General features: G+C 39.3%; 1 protein-coding gene across 1 annotated transcript in view; it reads left to right on the top strand.

The window, feature by feature from the left end:
- The window catches only part of INTS9 (integrator complex subunit 9), a 106,293-nt gene that overhangs the window by 76,527 nt on the left and 18,949 nt on the right, over positions 1-10,817 (top strand). Inside the window, exons 7-8 of the mRNA XM_019636173.1 lie at positions 2,497-2,617; positions 3,834-3,968. Of these exons, the coding sequence (XP_019491718.1) occupies positions 2,497-2,617; positions 3,834-3,968 (256 nt within the window). The remainder of the gene's footprint in view (positions 1-2,496; positions 2,618-3,833; positions 3,969-10,817) is intronic.

The raw sequence follows: 10,817 nt of genomic DNA, 5'->3' as shown, positions 1-10,817 counted from the left end.
GAAGAGCGCAATGATGGTGCCAACTTGGGCCAGTGAAGCAACGTCCTCCACAACTAGATTGAAGAACAAAAGGACAGCAACCTGTCTGTTCCCCTTCCCCCAATTCCCCAGCACTGTTCCCATCCCCCCAATTCCCCAATAAAAATCTTATAAAAAAAAAAAAAAAGAAAGAAACTCGGGATTCTTTCAGTGGGAAATGGAACTTTAAGCTCCCATCCTGGCTGCTAGCAATGGTCATTGCTACCGGATTGATCATTGTTTCTAGGCCTCTTTAGAGGACAGAGCATATATATTTTCTTTCCATTTTTTAAAAATACTTTTACTATATATTGTCAGAAAATATAACCATTGCATATCATCCTCTCTCCTTTTTAACCTTCACTCCATCTTACTTCTACAAATAACTCCGTATTTAACGCTCACTACCAACCCATATGTTGATGTTTCTGTCACTTTGGTTGTCCGAAATAAATCCTTCAAAAGAAATCTCAAGATTTTTTTTTGTATAATTCGTATAATTTTTAAAATATTTTTAGCTTATTTTAAAATCTTGATATGTTTTGTTGGCATGCTTTCATTGTCTATATGCTATCGTATTTTTATTTCCAATAGCTCATTTTATTCTCTTAATGCTTCACCTTTTTTAGTAGAAGTATCTTCTCATTTCCTAGATATTCTATCTCATTTATCTAAGGATAGTAATATTATATTCTACCTGCCTCATTTATTTTCTCTCATTTTCTTTCCTCCTCCTTCCTTCTTTTGTTTTGGCCTTTATCATTTTAGACACTTTCCTCAAATGTATCATAATCCTTTGTTATTGGTTCATGTTTAAGAGTTAGACAATTTAAAAAAAACGGATGAAAATGTCTGTGTGCTGTGAGTAGGTCTTGTTGAAATCTCGACTTTACCATAATATAATCTGGTTTGGCAATTTCGTTGTGAAATCCCCAGTGTATCTTTTAGTTGACTTTTTTCCTTGGTGCTGATCAAAATTTTCAGAGGAGCTTCTTCCGGTATCTTAACCTGGAGGGTATAAGCTTAACTGAGAGTGGTCTGGGAGCCTGACAAGGAGAAGAACATTTTTAGTGTCAGTATATAAACTTTTGCTTAAGAAAGATGCCTCTAGCTGTTGACAATTTCCCCTACTCCCGAGAATAACCTTTGCTAACATGCCTGGGGAGGGCAAGGGCCAATTGCTGAACTATGTGGAACAGGTGAGAAGAGCTGGAAGGTTCTGTTTCTTAATCGTTTTTTTCCAGCAAATCCTCCAGTTTCAACTTCGACCTTCAACTTCACCTTCCAGACGTGTCTATTGTTTCCCATTGTGGAGCTTTCTGTGGGTTCTGTAGTATAAATTAAGTTACGTAAATTGAACTTTCCTGGGACTGCTACGTCAGTTATCACTTATCCTTCTACTTTCCACTTTATAAAATGCTATTGCTTTTGTCACTTCTCTCATTCTTTGTCGTGTGTGTGTGTGTGTGTGTGTGTGTGTGTGTGTGAAGCCCTTTACTATTACCGTTCAGTGATATTTCAGGAGAGAGCAGAGCTAATGTATACGTTCAATTCACCAGAAGTCCCTTCACCTATATTGTACAGAGAATCTCAGGGAAGTCACTTTTATGGTCTGTTCTTAATTGTATTAGAGCAAATGATAAACTGTTTTTTATATGACACATTTTTGTTTGTTTATTGGTTTGTGTGTTTGTTTGTTAGTTTTATTGGATGCTCCTGATGCTGGTCTGAAAGGTCACAAATCACATTTCTTTCCTCTTTTATGCCAAGCCTTATCTATGTTTAACCCAGTGCATTTCTATAGCTTCGTGGGCCCAGTCTTGTGTGAACAGGAAAGAGAATGTGAGCTGTCATAAAGAAATGCTCTATATTATAAAGATGTGTATGATAAATCCTGGAACAACCACTAAGGAAATAACTTTAAAAAACAGTGAAAACTCATGAAAACATTTAAGAGGCTACCTCAGAAAACAGTCACTAACTATAAAAAAACAGTAATAAAGGAGGAATAGAGGAACAAAAAAAGACATGAAACATATAGAAAACAAAAATTAAATTGGTAGACATAAGCCATCTATATCATTAATATCATTCAATGTTAAGGGCTTAAACAATCCAATGAAATAACAGATTATCAGACTAGATTTTTTGGGAAGATCCAGCTATATACTGGATAAACAAAATAGAGCACAGAAAAGCAATAGAGAAAACAGCGAAACCAAAAGTTGGTTCTTTGAGAAGATCAACAAAACTGACAAACCTTTAGCTAGATTGTCCAAGAAAAAAAGAGAGAATACTTAAATTACTAGCACCAGAAATGAAAGAGGGGGCAGTACAATCAACTGTACAGAAACAAAGATTACAATGCAATCCTGTGAACAGTTTTGTGCCAATAAATTGGACAACTCAGGTAAAAATGGGCAAGTTACATGAAACGAGTCCTACACAACATGAACTGACGTTGTGATGCATTTACAGGCTGCTGCCTTCCCCCCTCAAGGACGCAGTGGAAGTCTCCACCTGGAAAAGATGCTACACAATGCAGGAGGTGAACTCCGCCCTTAGTAAAATCCAGCTGGTGGGATATTCGCAGAAAATTGTGAGTGTTGATAAGATTCTAAGTGATTACTGAATGCCGTCGATTCATATTGTTGGTTTTTTGGTAGGATCCCATGGTTGCCTTTCAGAAGCCATTCGGTCACTGAGAACCTTGGACTAGTGCGCGGTGAGAGGCAGAGCGTCTGCTCTTTTCCTGCATCCTCCCAGGTTCTTATTGACGCTCGTTCCGAACCCTTCCATTCCCCACCACTGGCTAGTATTCGGTGGATCAGCCTGTAATGAGTCAGGAGAAAGGCATCTCTTTCTGTTCACCTTACAACTGTAGATGCTATTTTGCAGATTTGGGGGCAATGAGATAGGAAATGGAGAGCATAAAAAGAGATTGAGAAGCAATTTGGTTTTTGTTTTTTAAAGTTTTATTGAGGAATTGGGGGAGGGGAACAGACAACTTGCTGTCCTTCTGTTCTTCAGTCTAGTTGTGGAGGACGTCGCTTCACTGGCACAAATTGGCACCATCATTGCGCTCTTCCCGGGTGAGGCAGTCGCTCACTGGCCATTGGACGTCCACTCACCCTGGCTGCCAGCCACACACGGTAGCTCATGGCAACCCACTGCAGCCTACGCCGTCGCTGGCAATTCATGGCAGCCCAGCTCCAGGTCGAGCTGTTGTTCAGCATCTTAGCTGTAGAGGGTGCAGCGTCACTGGCCCTCATGTGGGATCCGAACCAGTGTCCTGCTGCTCAGAGCTGGCATCCCAAGCCAGCTCTTAACCAACACACCACTCGACCGGCCCTCGAGAAGCAATTTGGCAAGCACAACTTTTGAGCTCTGACCTGATAATGATAAGCGTTCCCATTTCTGTTAACTTGTGCCCAGAGCCACTCAGTACAGAAGAACCATAACATGAACACCTAACCTGAAAAGAAAAAGGAAAAAGAAAACTGAAGTATTTGTCTCTTTGGTTTATTTGGTAATATATCAACTCTGCCTTTTAACGAGTGAGGCTTGGGTGCCTGGTGACAGGTGGTTTGGCTGAAGCTTTCAGAGAGGTGACAAGGAAAGACTGTAGGATTGCTTTCTGTGTCTGCCACCTGGTCTCGACCATCTTTCTGTCTTCCTGTAAACTTTCTGGTTAAAATAGTTTCTGTTTCTAAGTGGAAAGGGCATTCCTGTTGTTTTTTTTTCCTAGGAACTCAACGTGGCCTGACTGCCCTGCTGCAAGCTCATCTCACATTCTTCCTGTGGTTCTTTTCTAGGAGCTCTTTGGTGCAGTGCAGGTGACCCCCCTAAGCTCTGGCTACGCCCTCGGAAGCTCCAACTGGACCATCCAGTCCCATTATGAGAAGGTCTCGTACGTCTCAGGGTCCTCCTTGCTCACCACACACCCCCAGGTAACTCCAGATTCTCTCTTGACAGCTCAGCTTTTTGGCTGTTTAACCCCAATTCAGAATATAACCAGAGTAACATCTGCTGTTTTCAGCCTTCCTAATTTTGATTTCTGCAGACACTTTTTTTTAAATTGTAGTAAGAACACTTCCCATGACGTCTACCCCCTTAATAAATTGTTAACTGTATAATGCATTATTGGTGACTACAGGTACGGTGTTTTACAATAGATCTTGAGCTTATTCATCTTACTGAACTGAAACTTCATGTTCGACAGATACTCGGTGTCAAAGTTTAGATTATTCACGTCCCAGCATTTAGGATCATAAGTTGCTCTGTAAGATCCTGCTGCCACTAGGGTCACCTCTAGGATTCTGAGACTTCCCAACACTTCTAAGAATCATAGCCTGAATGTAGAACAGCGGTGGATACTTGTTTACTCAGCAAATGTTAATTGCTTAATATTTACTAAGGGCCTGCTATGTGTTGAGCACTCCTCTAGGTGTTAGAGACCCGGTGGTGACTCACAGGCCAAGTCCCCGCTCCTGGATCTGCGTTCAGCAGATGTGTGGAGAGGATGGCATGCAGAAAGGGAGCAAAGTAATTTCAGATTGTGATGCAAATACTGAAAACAACAAAGTCAGCTTACGTACAGAGTGATGGTGACTAGTTTAAATGGGATGATCAGAGAAAGCTTCTGGGGGAGATCTCATTGGAACTGAGCCATGTAAAGCTGTGAGGGCAAAGTATTGGGTTGTCAGAAAAATCATGACACATTTTTGCAACAAAAAACAGAAAAAAATATGTCATGACTTTTCCGACAACCCAATATTACAGAGAAACGGCAGATGAAGGGCCCCTACAGCAAGAACAAGCTGGGCGCGTCTGCAGAGCAGAGAGGACGATTGTGATCGCAGCACCCTAAGTGTAGTTAGGGATGCCCAGGGGATTAGCAGAGGCCAGGTCATGTAGGACTTGGTAGGCCGTAATGGGAAATTGGATTTTATTTTAATGTGTAGAGGGAATTTGTTGGAAGGTTTTAAGTTAGTCATTCATTAACAATCATATTGTTATTGCTAAGTACATAAACATTATTATAAATGTATTATTTATTCCATTTTAGGGTATTTGTAAAGAATTTGTTCGTTTCATAAATCCTGGTTCATTCCATGTTTGTATAGGAGGGCAGGGGAGATTAGATAGTGGGTGAGTGGGTGGGTGGATGGATGGATGGATAGGTAGATAGGTAGATATCTTGGGGAAGTCTATATCCCATTTTAATATGGGAAAAGACTGGCTGCCGTAAGTCTAGAACAGTAGGATGCTTCCGAGCTGCCACTCTGCATTGTTTCTTTCATACCTTCTTTTATAATCAAGTTTCATCTTAAGGTCTAGAGGGGACACATTGTTATTTTTTCCTATAGCTAGCAAAATTCCGGGCCTTTCCCGCTTATTGAAATGAAAAGCCCATCAATGTCATCTTAATCTGCTTCATTGAATCAAAATTTTTTATTGGCAGCTTCTATCATTCCCGATATATCCTCCATGAAAGACAGAAAGATTACTTGGCTGCCAACTCTTCCTATTTGTCCTGCTTAAATCAAAGTCTTTACAGTACTATTGATGTAATTTCCAGTAAATTATTCTTACAAGGTTCGTAAATTTAAAGGGAAAATAAGGTTTTGAAAGTAATGAGCAACATACTTAAGTAATTAATTTTAATTTCTAGCTGGCAACCAGTATTGTATGTAAAACAGAATAAATTAGATTTTCTTTTACTTAGGTCATTGGATTCTGTGTTGAATTAGCAGGGATAAGAAAAGTTTTGGTTTGAAAAAACACAACAGTCTACTTCAGAGGTCAGCAAACTATGGCCCATGGACCAAATTTGGCCCCTGACCTGCCTTTGTAAATAATGTTTTGTTGGAATACAGCCATAGCCATTTCTTTATGGATTGTTAACGGCTGCTTACACATTATTACTGCATTTATACTTTAAAGTTAAACTTCACAGAAAAAAGCCAACCACTGTCTATTGGAATGGAACCCTCATTAGGGAGGAACAGTATAGCAGGCTGCTCTAATGATCTAATAAGCACCGGGGAATGAGGCTTTGGATTAAGCCTGAGGCGGTAAGAATGGAAAGACAAGTTAAAACACTGGCAGGTCTTTAATTCAACAAACATATATTGAATGCCCACTGTCTTCAGGGAAGGAAAATTACAAGTCAAAGATTTCATGCCTGGATGACACTGAGAATGGTGATAATGACACTAGCTGACAAGGAGGACTTGGCAGGGTGGGTTTGTTGGTTTTAGAAGCGGGTAGTGGGTGTGATGAATAGAAATATGAGAGAACATTGCGTAGATGGAAATACAGAGATGGAACACAGATGTGAAGGCAAGCCTGGAGACAAATTGGAGAGTTACCAGATTTTTGAAAGTATATAAATAAAGGGCGGAGGGTGAAAAGACTGAACTGTAGGGAACATTTACCAGTAGACAGTGGAAATGGTCCTGACCAAGACAAATGGTCCTGAATAAGAGTGGAGAGTTAGGGGGAGAATGGAGGCCAAAAAAAGTACAACATCCCAAATGGAAGAGACAGAGAACTAGCCTTTACTAAGCACAAAGTCTCCATCTTAATGTTTTTAAATTGATCTGATATTCAGTAACCATGCTGAATTCTCATATTCTAATATTTATTGATGATAATATTACCTGCAAAGAGGTAACAGTTTTGTCATTTCTCTTCCAGTCCTTATGTCTTTTATTTATTTTTCCTGTCTTATAACTAGGCTCTCTAGTCCCATGTTAAACAGAAGTTGTACCAGATTTTAAAGGGAATGCTTTTGTAATTTCTTCATTAAATATGAATGCTTGCTATGGATTTTTATTTATCAATTTGAGAAGTTTCTCCTCTATTCCTAATTTTTGATTTTTTTAAAACTGATATAGATTTCATACCTTAGCAAATGTTTTTTCCGAGTCTGAGATAATCATGTGATTTCTTTCCATTAGACCATTTATATAGTGAATTGTAATGTTAGCTTTTCTCACATTGAACCTTCCCTGCATTCCCTGAATAAACCTTACTTGATCACAATTCTTTTTAATGTCCTCCTGGAATCAAAGGATCAGAATCAGTCAGTATTTTATTGAAGTTTATAATCTACATTCGAAAAATGAACCCATGCATGATTTTCCTGTACTATCTTCATTTGTTGGAATCAAAGTACATTAGTCTCATTAGTTGATTTGGGCACCTTTCCTTCTTTTTCTAATGCTACAAATATGCAGATAGGGGTTATCTTTTTTATTATTATTACAGTTGTCACTCAGTCTTATATTACTTTCAGGTGTACAGCATAGTGGTTAGACATTTATATAATTTGCAAAGTGATCAACCCCAATAAGTCTAGTACCCACCTGACACCATACATAGTTATTACAAAATTATTAACTATATTCTCTATGCTGTACTTTACATCCTCTTGATATTTTGTAACTACCGATTTATACTTCTTAATCCCTTCACCGTTAGGGGTTTTCTTGAAAGTCAAATTCCCATAAAACTGTCTAGGCCTGGGATTACCATTTAATTATTTTTTCATGGCAATTGAACTATATTTTCTGGGTCAAAATTGTACCAATTTTGGCAGAAATTTATCCAGTTTGCCAAGGTTTTCAAAACGGAATTGTTTCAACACCTAGAACTGTTTACGTTACCCTTTCAATAAACTTTTTTGTGTAATTCTATTTTCATTCTAAATTTTGTTTATTGCCATCACCCTTTTTTTTTTTTCATGGTCATACTTGCCAGAACTGTCTTACATTACTGTTTTTCTGCAAAGAAAAAGTTTTTTTGTTTCCCATGATTTTTGTTGTATTTCCATTTTCTATCCTATTATTTCCTTTCTCAGGCTTATTCTGTTGCTTTTCTTTTAATGCTTATCTCATTTGTGTTAGTCTCTCTTTGCCTTCCAATAAGTATATTTAAAGCTATCAGCTCCTCTCTTAGTATCATTTAACTCCATTAAATTTTTGATATGAAGTGCTTTGTCATTCATCTCTAAATATATCATAATTTCCTTCATAATGTCCATGATGTAAATAACCAGAGGTTATTTTATAGTACTTTTGTTTGTTTTTAGTCCATCCAGTATGGTTAGACTTGGGGTTAGACAAGACTACTTCAGGATTCTTTTTTTTTTTTTTTTTTTTTTTCAAAAATGTTCTACTTACGTTGGAAAAGATTGTGTGTATTCACTGTTGAATGAAAATTTTTCTTTATGTATTTATTCATTTGAGTTCTGTTATTCAAGTCTTTCATAATCTTTGCTTAGCTACCAGTTTCTGAAAAGGTTGTTATTTGTTGATTTATCACGCCCTATCATTTCACCAATTATTGTTTTTATATTTGTAAGCTATATATTCAGGGGCATATATGTTCATGATCATTATGTTTTATTAATTAATTATTCCTTTTATCGGGATGTTGTTTTCTTTTTTTCTCTATCAAAACTGCATTAATAGCCAGGTGACTTCCCCCCCTCTTAGCCTCCTCTCATATTTGCCTGCTGTTATTGTCCATTCCTTTCTTTTCACTCCTGCTGTGCCCTCTCTCATGAACCCCTTGTAGAAGACATAGTAAGGGATTTTTCTCTTTTTAATCTAAATAGTCTCTTTTGATTGGTGAACATTCATTTACATTTATTTATCAAGTTAAGAACCTCTGACTTAGAACTTCGGAAAGAATTTTTTTTAAGAAATAAAATTATTTTTAATTAATTGAGAACTTCTACCCAGTCAAATCCCTGAAACTTCTGATGTTCACAGTGGGAACTCCTTCTTGCCAGTGGGGCTGGAAGAGGTTGGTAGCTGGCCTAGGGGAATGTCCCCTGCTATCACATGCTTCAGCATTTACTCCCCTTCCTGGTCCTTCTCTTATGGAGTTCAGGCGGTGTTCCTGTTGGTTTGTTCTCCCGAGGTCTTGAAGACTTTGGCTGTAATAGATATAGATTCTTCTCTTAAATCTAAAGAAAATATCTTAAATTTGGATTCCTTGAATCAGGTTTCTAGAGCTAAGGCAGTTGCTTGGGTAAGTTTGTTTTACTCTGTTTTGTTTTGTTTTTTGTTCTCTCTGAATTCCCCAAATGTTTTTGTTGTCGTTTATGCAGTGCTTTGATCTGGATGCTCTACAGTGAAAGTTTTTTGAGGCTTTTTTTGCTTTTTAAATGTATTTTATTTTATTATAAGAAATCTGTGACCTGTTCCAAGTCTTCATGTGGATGTACATGTCAACATTTTCTAGCTACTCCTTAGTCTTCTGATGTAAAATTAATTTCCTTCAAGATTTCCTTGGGAAATAGTTATAGTTTGCTGCTTCTCCCTCCAAGCCTGGATCTTATGATCAGGCTCAGTCCTTGTGAGTTTTTTGGGAGTATGTCTTTCCCTGGTACATAACTGGGGAATTAAAGCCACATGGTCACCCTCATGCACAAGGCAGAACTGGGGTTGTGGTGTCAACACAGACATTTTCATGCATCCACAAAACTCTTGACTTCAACTTCTGGAATCCTCTTAAAGTCTTGCTTTCTCCATTTTCCTGTATATCCAGTCCATTCCCAAACATTTATTGGTTTCTGTGGTGTCACGAGATCTGCTTCTTCCATATCCTCAACTGCCATGAAATTATCATTCTTTCCCTTTACGTCTGGGTGGCTGCGGGGGCCTTCCGAGTGCCCTCCCCTATGTAGTCTGCCCCTCCTCCTTCACCAGTGTCCCTAATTATTGTAACAAAAACGTCATTCTCCTGCATCAAACTGGTGACATTTTATTGCTCCCCCCCCCCCGTCAGTTTCATGACTCTGACCTTTTGGCCCTTTACCAATTATACTTTCCCTGTTTTCACGGTCTCTCTTCTCAGCCCCAGTGTAGTCTTTCCATTCTAGCCAAGTCAGTTCATCCGGCATCTGCAGGTTGCCTTCCTCTGCCCTCCAGGCCCTCCTCCCGTAGTTGACGTGCCTCTACTCACCTTCCTAACTTCCTGGGCACTATTTCCCAGGAGGGAGTGCCCTCACATTTCCTACCAGGCTGTGTGCTTCTCATGCACTCATTTACTCAGCAGATATTTAGTATTTGCTTGTGTGCCAGGAGTTTTGCTAGGCAATCGGGATACAGAGTCCTTGCCCTTGGAGAGCTCCCTTGTCCTTTGGGGACACAGACAAGTAAATTGGAAATTACAGTTGAGTGTGGTTAGTACAGGGGTAGAAGGTGGTGGAGGCCATGGGGCATGTGAAGGAAAGACATCTTGGTGTGGGGAAGGGAAGGGGTGTCATGGAGACGTTCCCAGATACAGTGGCCTGGGCTGTCTTAGATAGACTCTAAGCTCTTCGACCAAAGAACGAAAGAAAATTAAACCCAAAACTCCATTTGCCACAAAACATATACGAGTGACCCTGGCTGGCCTGGGGCGTCTCTCTAGTCTGTGTTCCTCTTGGCATTTATATACTCAGTGCCGACTCTTGAAATTTGCATCCTATTTTCTATGGCTTTTTGAACAATCCCCTTTCTTCACTATATAGACATGTCTGCTCTTCAACTAGATTGTGACCTTCTAGGACCTAGCGACTTGGTCGCCTTTTTCTCACGCCCTGTGCAAAGTGTCCAGCAAAAATTAGCCAGCAGAGGGCCCACACCGGGGCCCCGGCACCCCTGGGCCTAGGGTTTTTCAGAATTTTACTCCACAAACGTGATTGTCACTGTCTACGTTGTAAGGTATTTTTATTTGATCCTTGGACACAGTGGAATTTTCTGTTGTGTGTGCTTACAAAACGTTCCCACTTGAAGTGC

Source organism: Hipposideros armiger, unplaced genomic scaffold (genome assembly GCF_001890085.2).
Source record: "Hipposideros armiger isolate ML-2016 unplaced genomic scaffold, ASM189008v1 scaffold_27, whole genome shotgun sequence".
NCBI classification, from domain to species: domain Eukaryota; kingdom Metazoa; phylum Chordata; class Mammalia; order Chiroptera; family Hipposideridae; genus Hipposideros; species Hipposideros armiger.
Note: the sequence above shows the minus strand (reverse complement) of the source record. Positions and strands in the feature narration are given on the sequence as shown.